The 21,541-nt window shown below is 40.2% G+C and overlaps 1 protein-coding gene across 1 annotated transcript in view; it reads right to left on the reverse strand.

The window, feature by feature from the left end:
• The window catches only part of card11 (caspase recruitment domain family, member 11), a 302,244-nt gene that overhangs the window by 78,157 nt on the left and 202,546 nt on the right, over positions 1 to 21,541 (reverse strand). The window contains exons 9-10 of the mRNA XM_073060648.1: positions 5,017 to 5,205; positions 722 to 770 (exon numbers count right to left, since the gene is read on the reverse strand). Coding sequence (XP_072916749.1) covers positions 722 to 770; positions 5,017 to 5,205 — 238 coding nt within the window. The remainder of the gene's footprint in view (positions 1 to 721; positions 771 to 5,016; positions 5,206 to 21,541) is intronic.

The following is a 21,541-nucleotide window of genomic DNA, read 5'->3' on the forward strand; positions in this document are numbered from 1 at the left end:
AAGCCTTCTGAAAATCAATGTAATATTGCAACATTGTATGCCATCTCCCTATGTTTTTTTATGTTGTCTTTAATTTTCCTTGTCAGCCATGGCTGTCTCATCCTCCTTTCATAATGCTTCCTCTTCATCGGTATGAAATGATTCTACATTTTTCAAATTACTCCCAGAAATCTTTTGGCATTGCTGCTCTACCATCACTCCTGCAAGAGACCCCTTCCAATCAACTTCGGCCAGTTCTTCCTTATGACTCTGTACTTATCTTTACTCAACTGTAATACTGATACATTTGGTTTTAGCTTCTCCTTCCCAAACTGCAGGGTGAATTCTATCATATTGTTATTACTGTCTCCTGAGGGTTCCTTCCTTCACCTAAAGCTCCCGAATCAAATCTGGTTCATTGCACAACACAAAATCTATAATTGACTTTCCCCTAGTGGGTTTGACCATAAGCTGCTCTAAAAAGCCAGTTCATGGGCATTCTGCAAATGCCTTTGCTTGGGATCCAATGACTACCTGAATTTCCCAGTCTACCTGCATATCATAGCCCTCCATGACCACTGTAACATTGCCTTTCTTACATGCCTTTTCTATCACCATTTGTAATTTGTACCTCACATTCTGGCGACTATAAAGCAAATACGTTCACAATGACGATTGCTGGAAAGGACGTAAAAATAGATTAGCAAGTAGACAAGATTTATTTTTCATTGATTCAACATACCTTGATAATCTTGATATCTGGGAAGGGTGCATGGAGATTTGGGCCTTCCCTAAATATTTGTATAAAATTAAAAAAAATGTTAACAAGATATAATTCTGAAGTGCTCCACATATACCTTTTACTCAGCTTCATTGCAATACTCAACATTAAAACTGCTTTAGAATGAGAATCAGATCTCAATACTTTTAGAAGTCTTGCTCATTCTCAGGTACCAGATGAAGTAATTATTTGACAATTAATTAACAGTTATAGTTTTCTAGCACTCTAATGCACAGTAAATATTTAAAATATTGAGTGAACAGGCAAGAAAAGATCGAAAGAGGCTTGTGAAGGAACAGATGAACAGTATTTTCATTGCTGGCTTTTGAGTTCTTTGTGGGAAGTAGAAGAGGGTATACCTTAGGGAGGAAAGATAAACTTATGGTTGCATAGTAATTGAAGAAATGGTCACGAACAGTGGCAAAGTAGGAAGTGGAAAATAAAGAGTGGGCCAGTGAAGGATGGGCTTAAAGAGACACAGCAGAAAGAAATCACCAAATTAGGTAGGAGTGAAGGACATTGACAATGAAGGTGAAATTCATAGACAATCATATAAATCAAGAACAGTACTTACATCAGCAATGAAAAGAAATATCTTAAAAACAATTTTTAGAAAAAATGCTAAGGAAACATAAACATGGCAAGATGCAGAGTGCTCATGTAATGATCAAATGGAAACGAGCAAGGTTGAAAATAATATAAATTTAAGACTAATTAGAAAGACTATAAACCAGAAATTTGAATGCATTTAAGATAGATTGTGTTAATAAAAAGATAGTGCCTTTTTAATAAACTATGAGCAGATACACTTTTTTAAGCACATGTACATAAAATACTTGTGATTTAATGTGATTGTTATCATAAATTTGCTGGGGTAATTTTGGTAGTATAAAACAGCCAAGATCACCTCAGATTCTGATTTTTATATCTACTGAAAGCTAACAATATTACAAACATTATAATATCATCCAATTAAAATCTCTGTCTGAGAGAGCCTGTGGGATGTCAAAATGTTGGAGTGAACAGTTAATTTTTGATGGACTGAGGACCATGGTCTCTCTTTGGGGGCTTTGCAGTTGCTTGTATGGTGGGTGGTGGGAATGCTGATGCTTTCTGCTAGAATAATTTTGAGGGGGGAGAGGGGGGAAGGTTGATGCAGCTTGCTGCTACTTGTGTGGTGGTGGGGCAGATGGCTTTGGGTTCTTAGGTCTTTTCTCTGTCATTGATTCTTTGGGGGTATTTCTTCTGATTTGAGATTGCCCGTAGAGAGCAAGAATTTCATGTATATATTATATACATTCTCTGATATTAAATGGAACTATTGAATTAAAATGATCTAAATCAGTGTAATAGAAGCCTAGATGAATACCAATATGATTTCTGTAGCCACCTTAAAACTGAGTATCTGCTTGGATATCTTCCAATGCTTGTAAGGCAGAGTGTGTGTTCGAATGCATTAATTACCTGGGTACAGAAGTTTTCATTTTAATATTGTGTGGGCTGGTGATGTAGAATTAGTGATTTTCCAGCTACAACACCTATAAAATGGTTGATCTGAAACTGATTTAGGCTTGCTTGAAATAATGCGATGATTTCCAGTAAATTACTGTGACGGCGAGCACTCGGTAAATGCACTCCATATATACGTGCATTCACACAGACATACAAACTTTGCCGTGTCATTCTGCTGTCGTTGAGCTGAGGGTGCACAGTTCAATGCCTTCCACAGTATATTCTACAATGGGTTGGCTTTATTAAGCTTTTCCCACCATACACGGCAGAAATTTCCACTTCTTTAGTAATAAGGATATGTAAATTTGTATATATTGTTTGTATACTGTATTTAAGGTAGATACTCCTGTTTATTTGATAATATGATTGTAACTACATTGTGGGGTGCATCACATTCTGATTCATGTGTAGTCTTAAGTTAACTTTCTGCGTAATTAAAGATGGTTTATCCTGGTGCTTTAAAAAAAAAACACAGACTGATTGCTCTCAGTAGGAAAGAAAGAGAGATCGAACTGCCGGGAGATCACAATGGACAAAGTATAGAGCTCTTGTTGTGTTTTCTGGTCAATATCTTTTGTAAATATTGGCAGTTTTCTTTTTGGCATTTTGCTCGTTTTGTAAGCTTGATTTTTTTTTTGATGCATTGCATGAACACCCTTGCACGAAAGTGCTAAGCGACTCCAGCCATCTTTTTCTTCGGTCAAAGCCAACGTGAACATAACAGTTGCATATCAGCAGACTTCCCTTATGGTCAGCTGTTTTCATTTTTAAGGGAGATAAGGGAACATTGAACAGTCCAATATGCACGACTTTCCAAAAGAATTTTGGAACCTCTCTATTGGCTGGATTGCAATCAGTACTCGGTGACATATCACAATTGAGTCTCGTCGAAGTGTTGGAGTTCCGCAATGACTAAGGACTGGGCGATTAAGAGGTACATAAGCTGTGCTGCTTACTGCTGATTGCGGACGAGTATTGTTACAAATTGCATGCAATCTTGAGCTTGATTTACCATTGAAGAGTCACATAAAGTTATTTGAGTTGCTGATTTCTTTGTTCTTTCAGTAAGGGCTTAAATTAAGTTACTTGATCGGACGAATAGTTTCTTTTATTGCCAACTCAGTCACTTTGAGTTGAAACAGAAGAAACTAGAGTTCAGCTTTGAGACATTTCTAGAGATTGAATGAATGGAGGAGAATGCTTTTGGTAAGAGACCCTGGGGAATTGGGAGTACTTGCATGCTAGTATTGTTGATGATCCAAGAGTTAATCTCTACCTAAAGGACTTCAACCAAAATAACGAATAGCTCAGGAAAAGAATTTAGAAAAAAATAGAAAAGCAGTGAGAACAATAAAGAAACAGGCACATACTGAAATGGATGAGATCACACCATTTCATCACCTGAAGATGCCTTTATAGATACAGGTAGTCCCTGAGTTACGAACGTCCAACTTATGGACAACTCGTACTTATGAACCAAGAAAGGAGAACGCCGTCTGCCATTTTAAGTTGGATCGCGACGCTGTACGCCATTTTAAGTCGTTGCCGTTGACACTGTGTTGAGTGTTTAACTTTGTATTTGGCTTAAATTTTTCTTAGTAAGATTCATCCTGACCTTGCGCTCCCCCCACCGCCCCCATTTCGGTTGGCTGGTGGCGCAGTGAGGTCAGCGCCAGGCTGGAGAACGGAGATTCCCGAGTTCCATCCAGTGACAGACCGCTCCCGTGCTGTGTTGATGTCGAGCTCGCAACTCGACCTCGTAAAAAAAAAAACACTGCCACCTCCAGGTTAAATTCCCACGCGGAATATTGTGGATAATCAAATACCCAAACCCAGCACAGCCCCCACTTGACCCATTTAGCCTCAGTGCGGTGGTCCTTAGGACCTAGCGGACCTCGGGAGCCGGCGGAGGTTGGGACCCGCCGCCCGGAGTGTTTCTGTTCCGTTGACGGGAAGCAATCGCGATTGAAAATAAAGTGGAAATAATAAAGCATTTGGAAAGAGGTGAAATGCCATCGGTCATTAGAAAAGCGTTAGGCCACAGTCGGTCAACAATCGGAACAATTTTAAAGGATAATGGATAAAGTGAGAATAATGGAGCATGTGAAAGGCCCTGCCCCAATGAAAGCTACAATTATTACTAAGCAATGCAGTGGTTTAATTATTGGAATACATATGTTTCTTAAGTGTTTTATATGCATATAAAGGTAAAATATATACTATATACTAAGACAAACATTTGACTAACTGACGCTAAATAATACCGGATGTACTTGTTCCGACTTACATACAAATCTGACTTAAAGATGGACTCAGGAACGGAACTCGTAAGTAACCTGGGACTGTCTGTACTACAAGACATTAAGCAGTGTATCACAGAGAGGTGTAGATTGTAGATCATTCTTAACTTTTGGTTACAACAGACTTGGAGCCAAAGCTTGCTCTTTGATGGATCTCGAATCAATGCAATTTAGGGTCAATATTAAGCTGTGTGGCCACAATCCGCTAAAATTGATTGGAATTTACTTGTGCTCCATTCAGTTCAGCAATAGATCAAAAATATGGGCTGCACATTACCTAATACCCCCCATACCACACCTCAAACATGTATTTTGTGGTATATTAATTGAGCTATGAATACTACAATATTCATGTGACATTCTGATTGCATCACAAGGACAAAAATTGTTTGATCATTCTGACAAATTGCTTTCTGTTAATCACGTAAATAAATGGTTACATACAATTCCAAATACTTTAAGGTTTGGTCTCCGTCTTAGTCGGGATTCCTGTACAAAAAATTCATTGTCTTCAGGAGAGTCCTCTGACGTTGATGAACCCTCTGGCTCCTGCTGCTCCTGTCCATTGGTCTTTTGGAAGGAATGGTGGAAATTCTGAGAGATAATAGTGACTGGAATATTCCGTGGCAGACTCTGCACAAGTAGACAAAAAGAAAGAAGCTTCACATTAATCTATTGCCCTTTTCCCTTTTGGAGTTTTCTCCTCCTAATTTTCTTTTATCATCTCTACTTGGCATTTCCACATTCCCCTTTTTATTCTTACAGTTATGGTGTAATAGAGAACTACATACAGTACAGAAAGAGGCCCTTCAGCCCATCTAGTTTATGCTGACATGATCTTCTAGCCTAGTTTCATCTACCTGCACCCAGACATTATACCTCCCTTCCCATTCATGTACGTATGCAAACTTCTCTTAAAATGTTATAAATGAACCCTAGCACAGTGTTCCACACATGCACCACCCTCTGAATGAAGAAGGTTCCTCTCAGATTCTCCTTAAATATTTCATCTTTCACCCTAAACCTATGACCTCTCCTTCCAATCTCATCCTACTTGAAGGGAAAAAGCCTGCATGCATCCACCCTATCTATACCCATCAGTATTTTGTACACCAGGGAATAAAGCCCTAAACTATTCAACCTTCTCCTATAACTCAGGTTCTCAAGTTCCAGAACATCCTCACAAATTTTCACTGCACTCACTCAAAGTTATTGATACTTTTCCTGCAGGCATCAGAACTGCACACAATACTTCAAATTTAACCTCACTGATGTCATCTACAACTTGAGCATAACGTACTAATACCCTGATTTATGGAGGCCAACATATCTACCTGTGATCCAATTTTTAAGGAACTATGGATCTATATTGCCAGGACTCTATGCCCTACCATTCACTGTGGAAGTCTCACTCCAATTTGTCATCCAAAAGTGCAGCATCTCACACTTGTCTGCATTGAATTCCACCTCCCATTTTTCACTCCACTTTTCTAGCTAGTCAAGTTACAGTGCAAGCTTTGATAGCCTTCCTCACTGCCCACCACACTTCCAATCTTGATGTCATCTACGAATTTGCTGATCCAGTTCACCGTATTATCATTTAAATCATTAATATAAATGATAAGCAACAATACACCCCATATTGATCCCTGCGACAAATCACTAGTCAGAGAGACAATCATCCACTACCACTCAATGCTTTCTCCCACAAACCCAATGTTGAATCCAATTCAACTTAACCTTCTGGATCCAAATCCCATGTGAAACTTTGTCAAAGGCCTTGCTAAAGTCCACGTAAACAACATCCACTACCTTTCCTTCATCAACCTTCTTGGTAACCTCCTCAATAAGCTAAAAGATTGGTGAGTCACAATCTACCTTGAACAAATCCATGTTAATTATCTGAATATATATATATACACATGTCAGATTATCTTCCAAAATTTTACCCACCAAATTTACATCAGGGGTACCGGCCTGTAACTTCCCAGTATATTTTTAGAGCCTTTTATCTCTCTGTAAAGGCACAAATTTTCATCTTGAGAAGAAACCTGTTCCAGAACTAAGGCAGTGTATTGGAAGTGGGGAGGTGGATGAGGTATGAAGCAGCAAGTCCTGTCATGATCTGGTGAGGACATTGGTTTTGAAGAACTGTGGTAAGAGTTAGGTTTTCTGCTTGAAGTATATCTATCAGTCTCTGGTGTGGCATTCCATGGAATGGAATGAAGCATATCACAGTTTTTATAAAATGTCCTTCATGTTATTTACTAGGGACACATTTTAATGCAACCATAATCTTTGAAGGGAGTAGAATAAATTAAATATTCTTCTCTAATTGGGCAGAAGAGAATTGGAATGTTTTGCAAAAGCTGTTCCAGTACTTGAAGCTGAACAGATTATGAGAAATTCTGTGATATTTTTTGAGTAAGGGAATTTGCATTCTATATAATGGTAAAAGTCCATAAGTTTAGGACTACACTCCTCAACTTTCTACATTACAATAATGACTACATATTAGAAAATTCTTCATTCTCTAACAAGTGCTTCGGGATCTCTCACGTCATGATAATACAAGTTTTTTTTAAACATTCATAAGCATTCTTGGAACTGTTAGAATTTAAGCCATTATTACTTCTTCCTTTCTCATTCAACCTTTTTCTTTCCCCCTGCCCCAGAGATCCCGATTTTTATTTCTAAACCTTGTTATTTAGCATTCAAGTATGGATATTCTTCCATTTTTTTTACATACAATGTTAGCATTTTTCCCCCAACAAGAGGTACTTTGGTTCCAAAACATATTTTGGTTCAATCGCAGAAGAAATCTCCCTCTTGCGACATCATAGCATTATTCTCTTTCCTGCTGCAACCAGGCTGGAGATTCTCAGAGTCAGACAGTGACTTAGTATTGTGGAAAACAAACTGCTAGAGAAACTCGGTGGGTTAAGCAGCATCCGCAGAGGGAATTGGACAGTGGACATTTTGGGTCAAGGCACTTCATCTGGTCAGAAAATCCACAGAATCCCTGACTTTCTGATTAATAAGCTGCAACGTGTAAAGACAGGTAACAACATGTTCTGCAATGTTACCTTCCAACACCACTGTCCTGCAAGGCTGCATCCCAAGCCCCTTGCTATTCTCTCTGTACACTCATAACTACGTGACAAATTACACTCACTTAAAATTTTGCAGATGGGCTGGATCTCAAAGCATGATGGAGTAAAGGAAGGAAATAGAAAGCCTAGTTGAATGGTGCTAAGTCAACAATCTTGCTCTCATCATCAGCAAAACAAAGAAGCTAGTCATTGAGTTCAGGAAGTGAAGTGAAGTACACATTCCCATCTGTGTATCTAAGGCAGAGATAGTTAAGTTTCAACTTGTAGGTGTATATATCACCAACTTGTGTTGCTTCAACCACTTTGATGCTACAGCCAAAGAAGCATATCAATGCCTTTCTTTTTCAGAAGTCGAAGGCAATTTGGTATATTCCCATTGATTCTTATGATGTTTTATAGATGCACCATTGAAAGCCTCAATCCAGAAGCATCACAGCTTAGTATGGCAAGAAATTGCAAAGGACCATGAACACAGACCAGTCCATTGTGCAAACCAACCTCCTCTCCATTGACTCCGACTGCATCTCCCACTGCCTCAGAAAAACAGCTAACATAATCAAGGACCCCTCCTACTCCACTGGTTATTTTCTCTTCTTCCCTCCTCCATTGGGCAGAAGATACAAAACCCTCAGAACATGTGCCATCAGACTTGAGGATAGCTTTTACCCTGCTGTCATTCCAATCTTGGATGGATCTCACACATACTAACAGATGAACTCTTGAAATCTGGATCTCCCCATTCACCTTCTTGTGGCCCTTACATTTTGTCTACTGCACTGCCTTTTTTCTAACTGTAATGCTATATTCTGTCTTCCTCTTACTACTTTGATGTAATTATTTTGATATGATCTGTCGGGGAAGAATGCAAAGCAAAAGTTTTTTTTCACTGTGCCTCAGTACACGTGACAACAATAAACCAATACCAATATCAGTTCTGTAACTTCCTCTCATAACTATACCAGTCTGGAGATCCCCTGATTATTGTAGAACATAGAAAAAGTACAGCACAGTACAACCCTTGGCCCATGACATTGCGTTGACCTTTTAATCTACTCTATAATGTAAATCTAACCCTTTCCTTCCATATAGTCCTCCACTTTTCTCTCAATGAAGGATGAAGAGAAAAGATTTTAGAGATAAATAGAAGGTTAAGTTACGGTAGTTTATTTTAATTATGTCACTTTAAATTTTGTGTTTTTTTTTAGTATTTTAGTTGTTTTTATTAACTTCTATAGTTGTAGTAATTTTTGAGGGCATATTTCCATTCTAATAGTTTTGAGAATTTCAGAATCAGGAAACATTAATAAATTAGGCACTAATAAATTCAAAATGGGGATTATCCCGCCAATTTAGGCAAGGCAGGAGTGTAAGGGCAGTGGGTAATGATTTCCAGTGAGATTAGCCCAGATATATTTTGAACAAATGAATCGATAGAATTTCAACTCAAAAGACTTGCATGCACTGTGATATGAAGTTTTGAGTACAGGAGTTAGGATGTTATGTTGAAGTTGCACAAGATATTGGTGATGCCTGTTCTGCAATATTGCGTGCTGCTTTGATCACCTACAGTACGTACAGGAAAAATGTCAATAAGATTGAAATAATTCAGAGAAAAATTAGCAAGATGTTGTTAGGACATGAGGACCTGTGTTATGGGGAAAGGTTGCATAGTTAGGACTTTATTCCCTAGAACACAGGAGAAAAAGGGTAGATTTGATAGAGGTATATAAAATTATGAGGGGTATTGATAGGGTAGCTGCAAGCAGACTTTTTCTACAGAAGTTGGGTGAGTCAAGAGCAAGAGGTCATGAGTGAAAGGTGAAAGGTGAACTGTTAAAGGGGGAACACAAGGGAGGACCTCTTCACTCAGAGGGTGATGTGAACATGAAACATGCTGCCAGTGGAAGTGGTCATGCAGGTTTGATTTCAACACTTAAGAGAAATTTGAATGGGTTCGTGGTTGGAAGGGGTACGGAGGGTTATGGTCTGGATGCAGGTCGCTGGGACGAGGTAGATTAATAGTTTGGTACAGACTAGATGGGCTGAAAGGTTCTGCACCGTTCTATGACTGTGACTTTCACAATATAAATAACAACAATATAAGACTAATTTCTTTATGTTTTTTATATTTGTACTGCTTGCATCAATTAAAGATGCCAGCATATAAATCTGTGAATCAATATCATTATACATATATTATCCAATACTATATATGTGTACACAAAGCAATGAGCACATAATGTAAACTAATTTTTCTCTTTTATTACAGATATTTAAGAAAGCTGGTTGTAAAATGTGCAAGTTATAATATAGCCATCTATTCCAATGCAGTAATGAAATCTTGTTCTAGCAGTTCTTTGAAAAGCCATATGTGTTATGACTAACAGCTGCAGCAGCTTTGAGTTTTGCATGATTGTGAAGCTGAATCGAAGAGTGGGAGGTAGCTGAGTGAACACACGGGCAACAAAGTGTAAATGCTAGAGATTCCGCAGATGCTGGGAAGCTTGAGCAACTCAGCAAGTCAGGCAGCATTTACGAAGGCCAAGACCCTTCCTCAGGACTGGAAAGGAAGGGGCGAGAAGCCAGAATAAGAAGGCTGGAGGAGGGGGGATGCAGCATAAGCCAGCAGGTGTTAGGTGAAGCCAAGTGAGGTGGGTGGGGGAAGCGGGGTGAAGTAAGAAGTTGGGAGGAGATAGGTAGAAGAGGTAAGGATTAGTTTCAAAGAAAATATGGAAAAAGATATATCTGGTCCATGGGGTGCAATTCTAAATTGGAGAAAGGCCAATTTTGATGGTATCCAAAAGGATCTGGCAAGTGTGGATTGGGACAGGTTACTTTCTGGCATAGGTGCATGTGGTAAGTGGGAGGCCTTCAAAAGTAAAGTTTTGAGAGAAAGCCTGTCAGAATAAAAGGTAAAGATAACAGATTAGCGAACCTTAGTTTTCAAGAGATAATGACGCCCTGGCTTAGCAAAAAAGGAGATGTATGACAGGTATAGGTAGGTGGGAACAAGTGAGATGTTTATGGATTGTAAGAAATGTAAGAGAACACTTAAGAAAGGAATCAGGAGGGCTAAAAGAAGGCATGAGGTTGCCCCAGCAGACAAGATGAAGGAGAACCCTAAGGGATTCTGCAGATATGTTAAGAGCAAAAGGATGGCAAGGGACAAAATTGGTCCTCTGAAGATCAGAATGGTGATTCATATGTGCAGCCAAAAAGATGGGGAGATCTTAAATGGATTTTTTTGCATCTGTATTTACTCAGGGATCGTACACAGAGTCTATAGAAATGAGCCAAAGCAGCATGGGCCTTGTACAGATTACAGAGGAGGAGGTGGTTGCTGTCTTGAGGCCAATTAGGGTGGATAAATCCCAGGGCCTGACAAGGTATTTTGTTGGATCCTGTGGGAGGCAAATGCAAAAATTGCAGGGGCTCTAGCAGAGATATTTAAATCATCCTTCATGACAGATGAGGTACCAGAGGATTGGAGGATAGCTCATGTTATTCCACTATGTAAGAAAGGCGCTAAAAATAAACCAGGAAATTACAGGCTGGTCAGCCTGACATCAGTAGCAGGAAAATTATCGAAAGGTGCTCTGAGAGACTGAAGTTATGATCATTTGGATAGACGTACACTGATTAGGGATAATCAGCATGGCTTTGTGTGTGGTAGGTCATGTTTAAACAATCGTTCAGAGTTTTTCAAGGAAGTTACCGGGAAAATGTATTAATGCAAGGCAGTGGAGGTTGTCTATATGAACTTTAGTAAGGCATTTTACAAGGTCCCATATGGGAGGTTGGTCAAGAAGGTTTAGTCGCTCAGCATTCAGGATGAGAGAGTAAATTGGATTAGACATTGGCTTTGTGGGAGAAGCCAGAGACTGGTAGTAGACGGTTGCCTCTATGACTAGAGGTCTGTGACTAGTGGAGTGCCGCAGGTATCGACATTGGGCCTGTTGTTGTTCGTCTTCTAGATCAATGATCTGGATGATAATGTGCTTAACTGGATCAGCAAATTTGCAGATGACACCAAGATCTGGGGTGTAGTGGACGGTAAGTAAAACTATCAGAGCTTGCAGCAGGATCTAGGCTAGCTGTAAAAACAGCCTGAAAAATGGCGGATGGAATGCAGACAAGTGTGAGGTCTTGCACAGTGAGGTAGGGCTTTGAAGAGTGCTGTAGAACAAAGCAATCTGGGAATACAGGCCCATAATTCATTGAAAGTGGTGTCACAGGTAGATAGGCCTTCATAAATCAAAGTATTAAATACAGAAGATGGGATGTTATGTTGAAGTTGTATGTTGACGTCTGTGTGGTCTAATTTGGAGTATGGTGTGCAGTTTTGGTCATCTACCTACAAGAAAGATGTAAGTAAGATTGAAAGAGTACAGAAGCAAAAATTACAAGGATGTCGCCAGGACTGAACGACCTGAGTTATAAGGAAAGATTGAATTAATTAGGACTTTATTCCTTGGAACATAGAAGATTGAGAGGAGATTTGATAGGGGTATACAAAATTTTGAGGGTATAGAGTAAGTGCAAGCAGGCTTCTTCCACTGAGGTTGGAGGGGGTTACGACTAGTTATCAGTTAAGGGTGAAAAGTGAAAAGTTCAAAGGGAGCATGAGGGGAAGCTTCTTCACTCAGAGGGTCATGAGGGTGTGGAATGAGCTGCCAGCACAAATGGTGCAGGTGAGCTTGATTTCAACGTTTAAGAGAAGTTTGGATAGATTCGTGGATGGTAGGGGTATGGAGGGCTATGGTGCTCCTGCAGGTCGATGGTATTAGGTAGTTTAATTGATTCAGCATGGACTAGATGGGCTGAAAGGCCTGTTTCTGTGCTGTACTTTCTTTATGACTCTATCTGAAAAAGAATTAATCTAATAGGAGAGGTCAGTGGACCATGAAACAAAGGAAAGAGGAGGGGAACCACAGAGAGGTGACAGGCAGGTGAGAAGTGAAGGCGAGAGGGTAACTAGAATGAGGAATGGAAAAGTAGGGAAAAAGAGAGGGCAGAGAAATGAAAGGATGTTAGAAAAATCAATGTCCATGCAGTCAGGTTGGAGGCGACCCAGACAGATTATGAGGTGTTGCTCCCCCAACCCGAGTTTGGCCTCATCATGGCAGAAGAGGGAGTTTTGGATAGACATGCCAGAATGGGAAATGGAAGCCAATTGAAGTGGGTAGCCACCAAGAAACCCTGCTTTTTGCAACCATCAGAGTGATGATATTCGACAATACGGACCCTCAATCTGTGTCGGGTTTTACTGAAGCAGAGGAGGATACACTGGGTGCGCTGGATGCAATAAATGACTAATTATGGCAAGGAAGGAGATGTAGGGCCATGCCCTTGTCATGTTTGCAGGGGTAAGTGCCAGGAGGGAGAAATCATTATGTAAAGAAATACTACACCGGACACCTTTGAAGGCATTAAAGACAGTTTGATAGATGACTAATTTTCAATAATTGTTTTATGCTTTTTAAAAAATCTAATGCTAACAATTCAAGATCTAACATGATAATGTTTGTGGCTATATTAATTTCTTGCTTCCTTTTTAAAATATTCATTACAGGAAAAGAACCAATTTTAAACACTTCAAATGTTAACTGAAATTAAACAGAGCACAGTCCAGTTAATTTAAAATATCCAACTTTTTTTTCTAGGTAACTGTCTCATTGACCTTGATCTTAAAGATACATCTCTGATTAAGTACATTGAGCAATTGTGTTTTGCCTTTACCTACCCATTTCTTATCCTCTGATAAAAATCTTGAGTACACAGTTTAAGTTGTGAACTCGTATAACCATGGTTTTCATATTCCACAGATCTATAAAACAGGACCTGTCAATTCTTGGGATTGCATTAGCTCCCCTCAAGCTTTTTATCTTCCTAGGTTGTCATGTATGTACTGTGCAGGACTATTGCTTGAAAGAGATCACTATTCTTATGCTGTGCATACTTCTGCTCTCTATAATACAAAAAGCATGTAGAGTACTGAAGAAAGAATTCAAAGGATGACATTATAACTGAGAGATTATAACTATCAGGAAAGATAGAGTATTTTGGGGCTTTGTTCTTCATAAAAGGACTTAATAGATCTGAAGAGGATCTTTAAAGATTGAGTATAAAGAAAACATTTCTGCATTTTATTGAAGACTAAAGCTAGGAGCCATACTTAGAAGATCTTCATTAATAAACCCAACAGGTAACTGAGGGAAAAAATTATTTAGAAAGAAGAACTTCTTGCTATATAGCTTTGATATATTTAAGCACTTAAATATTTATTCTCTAACCCGTTGCATTTCAGGTTCAGGACACCCAGACATTTTATTGTCACTAAATTTCTTGCTTATGGCATAGAATGAGGTTATTCAGCCCATCAAGTCCATGCCAGTTCTGAAAAGGAATCCCAGTCATATTTCCCCATTTCTTATTTCCCTCCAATTTATTCTCCCTAGCATATCCATCAGCTTCCATTTTATTCTTCTGCTACATAACAACACTAGCAGTTATTCCCAGTAGCAAATGCCCGTGTAGTTTTGGGGTGCTGGAAGAAACCAGAGAATCCAGCAAAAATCAACATGGTCACTAGGAGATCAAGCAAGCTCCGGATGGACAGAACACTGGTCAGAGTCAAACTCAGATCTCTGGAGCTGAGGCAGCAGCACCATGCTGTGATACGGTGTTCAGCAATTGAACTGTGGTCACGCTGAAAGGAGAAGAAAGCTAATTTGTACATAGTGACCTTCCACAAAATCTGTTTCTGTGCTCCGATTGGAAGGGGTGAATCTTGTCCAGCACATTGTGGTTAATGCCAATGCTCTTCTTAAAATGGCGGCCTTAGGATCCAGACCCTTCATCAGAACTGGAAAGTAGAGGGGAAGAAGCCAGAATAAAAAGGTGGTGGGAGGGGAAGGAGTACAAACTGGATGGAGATAGATGAAGTCAAGTGGGGGGGGGGGGTACGTAGCTGGTTAGAGAAGGGGGATGAAGAGAGAAGCTGGGATGTTATAGATGGAAAAGGTAAAGGGCTGAAGAAGAAGGAATCTGATAGGAGGTGAGAGTGGGCCATGGGAGATAGGGAAGGAGAAGGGGCACCAGTGGGTGGTGATGGGTGGTGGGGAGGAGAAAGGGTAAGAGGGAAGGCAGAATGGGAAACACAGAAAAAGAGAAAGGGGGGGAATTACAAGAAGTTATGAGAAATTGATGGTCATGCCATCAGATTGGGGTCACAGATGGAATATGAGGTGTTGTTCTTCTAACTTGAGAGTGGCCTCATCATGGCAATCGAGGAGACCACGATCTGACATGTCAGAATGGGAATGGGGAGTAGAATTAAAATGGTTGGCCACTGGGAAATCCTGTCTGTTGCAGATGGAGTGAAGGAGCTAGACAAAGTGGACCCCAACCGACATCGGGTCTCACCAACGTAGTGGAGGTCACATTGGCAAACACCGGATACAATAGGTGACCCCAACAGACTCACAGGTGAAGCATTGCCTGACTGGGAAAGACTTGCGCCCTGAATGGTGTCTCAAAATGTCAAACGTTTAATCCCCTCCATAGATGCTGACGAACCTGCTGAGTTCCTTCAGAATTTTGTGTGCGTTAGTCTGGATTTCCAGCATCTGCACAGTCTCTTGAGTTTATGCCTTAAAATCTTACAATTTTTCCTGCCAGAACAGAATGGATTTCAGTTTTATATCCTGTCCAGTACTTAGTACCTTCAATCATGCAGCACTCCCATCTGATAGTACAGGATCAAAGAGATTGCTGGACAGATGGGAGGGGTCATTGACAGTGCTAAGGGCCCTGCATATGCAGCACACTTGGTAGTTATCTCAGAAGGATGGAGGTGACACCTCGATAATCTTCTGAGCAGTCCTTGTAATCCCTTGTAGGGTCTAGCAGTCAGATGCCCAGCTATTCCCATTTTAGATGGCGATGTAGCTGGCCAGAACACTCTCAATGGTACTCCTGTAAGAATTGGTTAGTATAGAGGTGAGGAGGGGGTGGTGAGCCTTGCTCACCTCAATCTTCTCAGGAAGTGGAGTTGCCGCTGTTGAGGTACAAGGTGAGAAAGTCCATTTGCACACCCAGAAACTTGGTGCTCCTAACTGTCTCCACAGTGAGGCTGTTTACGTGCTGTGAGAAGTGGTCAGCCTGCACCAGCCTAAAGTCCACAATCATCTCTTTTGTCTTGTCCACATTGAGGCCAAGTTGTTGTGTTCGCACTATTCTACCAGCCACTCTACCTCCTCTCTGTACGCTGTCTCATGATCGTCGTCGACGTGGCCAACACGGTTGTGTGCTACGCAAACTTGATGATTCAGTTTGATCGAGATCTAGCAGTACAGTCATGCGTCAGCAGCATGGACAGCAGTGGGCTGAGCACACAGCACTGGGGGGTTGCTGGTGTCAAGCAAGATGGAGCTAGAGATGTTGCTTCCAACACAAACTGACTGTGGCCTTCCTGACTTAGATGAAGTAGAGTAGAAGAAGCACTAATGTTGCCTATGGACGAAGAATGTTGATATGGGCTGAGTGGGCAGTTTCTGCACCATAACTTCTTGGTAATTTAATGTAAAGCAACAGGCTACAAAAACATTGGAAGGTCACATTAATCTTTTTCTGCATGGTTAGCATTTGTGAGATTCCCTAAATTCATAGTCAATGAAAATTAGGAAGAGATATCTTAAACTGTGGTGAAAAAATGCTCTAAAATGATAGGATCTCTCTTGTACCCAATCTGATCATTAACCCTTTAGCATCCACAATTATTCTAATTTTTAATGTTCTCCAAGCCCTGGTTACCCATGTGTGACCCAAATCGGTCAACATCATTCCCATCCATGTACCTATTCAAATGTCCAAGTCTTCAGTTATTTAACTTGGCTTAAATTTGCAGTTTCTAACTATGGTTCCAGTGAGGTTTGGAAGAGCAGGAATTCTTCCTGCTCTTGCACAGTACTCAAAATCTCTCCTTTCCTGCCCCACCTTCTCTGCTTCCTTGACTGAATATTAGAACTATGGCTGGGAAATAAGTCTAATGATCAACTACTTAGATTATGTCCAAAACTTGACCAAACCAATTCTTACTTAACTATTAGACAGCATTCACATATCATTTTAACAAAACAAGACTCCAAAATAATGAAAACAAATTACTTGCTGAGATTCCCGCTTCTCCATTATTGTCTGGGACCTCCTTAGCAAAAGAAATTTAGACAGGGCAAAATTTGTTCAGTGCATCCAAGAGTGTTTCTTAAATCAGTATGTCGATAGTCCAAGTAGAGGAAGGGCCATAATGTACCTAGTATTTTGAAATGAGTCTGGCTAGGTGACTGACCTTTCAGTGGGAGAATGTTCAGGGAACAGTGATCATAGCTCATTAAGTTTTAAGACAGTTATGAATAAGGAAAGGTAGATACAAACTATACAGAGTACAGGACAAGCACGTTCCAGTCAGAAGGAAGAAACAGGATGGCAAGGATAGCAAGAGAGGTGGTGCATCGATAGTCAAGAAGAAAAAGGGAGAAAATGTAAGTTTTAGGATGTTAGAATCAAACAGAGCCCCTGAGAATTATAAATAAGCCTGAAAAGAACTCTATAGTCTTCAGAGGGCAAAAGAAAGCATGATAAGTCCTTGGCAAGTAGGATTAAAGAGAATTGCAAGGCACTTTGGACATACATCAAGAGTAATAGGACAACTTGGGAGAGGGTATGATAAAGGGAGGGAGATGTGCTTGGAGACCAAGGACATAGGCAATATTTTAAATGGGTAGTTTGCATCAGGATTTCCAAAGAAAAGGTCATCGAGGATAGTGATATCGGTGTAGATGGTGCTAATACACTAGGGCATTTGTTGATAAAGATAGAAGTAGCACTGAGTCTCTTGAAGAACATCACAGAGAGAGGCAAGAGATAAGAATGCTGGAGCTTTGACCAAGATCTTCATGTCCTCTATATCCACAGGCAAAGTCCTGGAGGATTGCTGAGTAGTTAATGCTGTTCCATTGTTTAAAAATAGGAATAATCCTCAAAACTCACATCATTGGTAAGGAAGATATTTAAGAGAATTCATAGAAATAGAATTTATGAGTTTCTGAAAAACTAGGACCCAATTAGGAAAAACCAGCAGGTTGGGTTAAGTCAGGTCTTACTCACCCGACTGGGTTTTTCAAGAGATGATGAAGATGGTTGATGAAAGTAGAGTATAGATGTTGTCTCTATGGATTTTAGTAAGACACCTCACAAGGTCTCTTCTGTAGGCTCATCCAGAAGATGAGCGTGTGATCTATGATGACTTGCTGTTACCTTGCCCACAAAAGACAGAGTGTCGTGGACAATGGTACTTATTCTGGCTGGAGGTCCAATGCTAATGATGTTAAGTGGGGATCCATACTTGGACCTCTGCTATTTGTTATATTTTAAAATGACTTACACGAAAACATGGATGGGTGGGTAAGTAAGTTCACAGATGATATAAACATTGGCGGTGTTGTGGATAGTGTACGAGATTGCCAAAGGTTGCAATGGGATTTAGATCAGTTGCTGATATGGGTGGAGAAATAGGAGGAGTTCAATCTGGCCCAGTGTGAGGTGTTACACTTTGGCAAATCAAATGTAAAGGGACAGTACACAGTTAATGGCAAATGTCATAACAGCGCTGATGTGCAGAGGGATTTTGCAGTCCAAGTCCAAAGCACCATGAAAATGTCTGCGCAGTTTATAGGGTGGTAAAGAACGCATATGGCATGCTTGCCTTTATTAGTCGAGGCATTGTGTTCAGAGTTAAGAAGCCATGTTGCAGTTTTCTAACATTCTGGTTAGGTTGTATCTGTCTAGGCTTTGGAGACTGCGCAGAAGAAGTTGACTGAGATGCTAACTGGATTTAAGAGCGTGTGCTAGAAGAAGAGATTGGATGAATTTGGGTCATTTTCTCTGGAGAGGCTGAGGGATGACCTGATAGAAGTTAATAAATAATTGCAGGCATTGATAAGACAGCCAGTATCTTTTACTTTGAAGGATGTGTATGGGGCAAGGTTTTTTTTTACACAGAGAGGGATAGGTGGCTGGAGTGCGTTGGTATGAATAGTGCTGGAGGCAAATATGACGGAGCTGCTTAAGAGAGGCACATGAATTATAAGAAAATAAAGGGATAGAGACATTGTGTGGGTAGAAGGGGTTAGTTTGAATAGGCATTTAATTATTGGTTTAATTAGTCTGACACAACATCAGGGGCTAAAGGGCCTGTTGTGTGCTATAAAGCTCTATGTTCTAACATTGCTTAACAAATCAATAATGTAATCAATTAAAAAAACAAATCCACTGCTATGTACTGTGGATGTAATGTAATGTGTACTATATGGTAATAGACTTTAAGAGATATAAACAAGCTGGTGGAAATGTGTCAGATGAAATTTATTGCTGAAGTTAGGAAGGGTGAGAAAAGGCAATTTAAACCAATAGGTACAATTCTAAGGATTTAAAAGAATGGAGAGATCAAGGGTACAATTCTCTGAAAGTGGAAAGGCAAGTTGAGAAAGTGGTTAAAGAATCTGTCATGATGAACTTGTGTGAGAAACTAATTTACCACAAACTGAATTTTTACATTCATTTTTGGATGCTAAACTTCAGGAAAAATGTAAAGGCTTCAGTGAAAGTCTTTAGAAAATCAGAAAAATGAATCTAGGCTTGAGGAACTTTAGTTAAGTGGATGGACTGACACTGCTCTGTGTATCAGAGGTGGGTGTGAGGAGATTTGACAGTGATATTTAAAATAGTGATGGGTATAAATAGAGCAGATAGGAAGAATTGTTCACACTGATGAAGAATTAGAAACTGGAGGTACAGATTAAGTGTGATTAACAAAAGAATCAAAAGCACAAAAAAAGGAAAAATGTATTATAAGTAGTGATGTGGTTGGGCTCTTGAATACCCTGCCAGGTTAAGTGATAGTGGTTGAAGGAATTGTAGGTTCTGGGGAGGGTGTGGAGTGATGGGACAAGCTCTAATATACACCTGGTGTAGACTTGATTGGCTGATGCAATCCTACCATGCTGTAATCATTCCGTACACAGTAAACTGATTCTTCTCTCTCAAGCTATTCACTGGAGTCCGAATGAAACTCTTATGCCCATCCTTATTCAGGTTGGTCATTTATCTGAAACATTGTTTTGAACTTTTCATTAGTTTCAGCCAATTCAACTTTAACTGATATACAGAGATAAGAGAAAGTAGTTAGATTTGAGTTTACCTTAAACCACTAAGCTGACCACTGCCAAAAACAGAGATTGCATTTGAAGGCAGAGCTTATGTTATTCCTGACTGCATCACATCCAGATCCAGTCAATTTAACCTGCTTGGGATATCAGATACAGTACAGCCTCCAAACATCCTTTGCATTTTGGGCTTCTATATATCTGCCAACAACACAACGATTGTTGGCAGAGTTTCAGATGGTGGCGAGAAGGCGTATAGGAATGAGATAGGTCAGCTGGTTGAGTGGTGTCACAGCAACAACCTTTCACTTTAAGTCATTAACACCAAGGATTTGACGTGGACTTCAGGAAGGGGAAGTTGAGGGAATACACGCATATTAATTGAGGAATCAGCGGTGAGCAGTTTCAAGATCCTGAGTGTGAACATCTCTGAATATTTATTCTGGGCGCAACATCTTGATGCAATTACAAAGATGGCACGACAGTGGCTATAATTCATTAGGAGTTTGAGGAGGCTTGGTATATCGCCAAAGATTCTCATGAACTTCCGCAGCTGTTCCATGGACAGCATTCTAACCAGTTGCGTTACCATCTGAAACAGAGAGGCTGCTGCACAGCATCAGAAAAAGCTGAAGAAAGTTGCAAACTCAGTCAGCTAAATCATGGGCACGAGGCAAGCCAGCATCGGGAATATCTTCAAAAAGCGATGCTTCAATAAGGTGGCTTCCATCGTTAAGGACCCCCATAACCCAGGATTTGCCCACTTTGCATTGCTACCATTAAGAAAGAGGTACAGGACCCTGAAAACACACACTCAATGCTTCAGTAAGGCTTCTTCCCCTGTGCCATCAGACTTCTGAATGGACAATCAACCCACCTACATCACCTCGCTATTTTTTAGCTACTTATTTAATTTAGTTTTTTAATATATTTCTCATTGTGATTTATAGATTTTTAGTGATGTATTGCTATGTCCTGCTGCCGCAAAACAACAAATTTCATGACATATGCCAGTGATATTAAACCTGATTCTCGTATTTTGAGGTTAGAATTTAGTTCAGCTTCTAATGCAATCCAAAATTATCTGAGGTAGATAGGTTTTTTATTAAAAATAGGTTCTATCTACAAGAACCTTTTAAAATAAGCTATTTTTATAGAGACTGATAATTTTATATAGTGCTTTGATATGTCTAGTTAACAACATATCGAGACCTGTTTTCTCTGCCAGGATATTAATCAGTCAGCTACACCTAGCAGGTTCCTTTTACAGACATCTTTTGTTGCACTTCATTTTGCTATAACACAGCTTTTAAGGCTCAGTGGTAAACCGGAGCCCTGGAGGAAACCCATGACGGAAGACGTGGCCGTGGGGAGAACGTACAAGCTCCTTGCAAGCAGTAGTGGAATTGGATCTGGGTTGCTGGCGCTGTAATAGGGTTACACCAGCTGCTATGCTATTGTGCCGTGACTGGAAAGGGATGTGGGAGAAGCCAGAATATGGTGGTGGTGGTGGGAGGGGGGGTGGGAAGAGAGGGAAAGAGTACAAGGAAGTAGGTGATAGCTAAGACCAGGTGAGGGGGAAGATGGGCAGGTGGGTGCGGGAGGGGAGATAGATGGAAGAGGTAGAGGGGT

The sequence above is a fragment of the Hemitrygon akajei genome, chromosome 11 (genome assembly GCF_048418815.1).
Source record: "Hemitrygon akajei chromosome 11, sHemAka1.3, whole genome shotgun sequence".
Classification (NCBI taxonomy): domain Eukaryota; kingdom Metazoa; phylum Chordata; class Chondrichthyes; order Myliobatiformes; family Dasyatidae; genus Hemitrygon; species Hemitrygon akajei.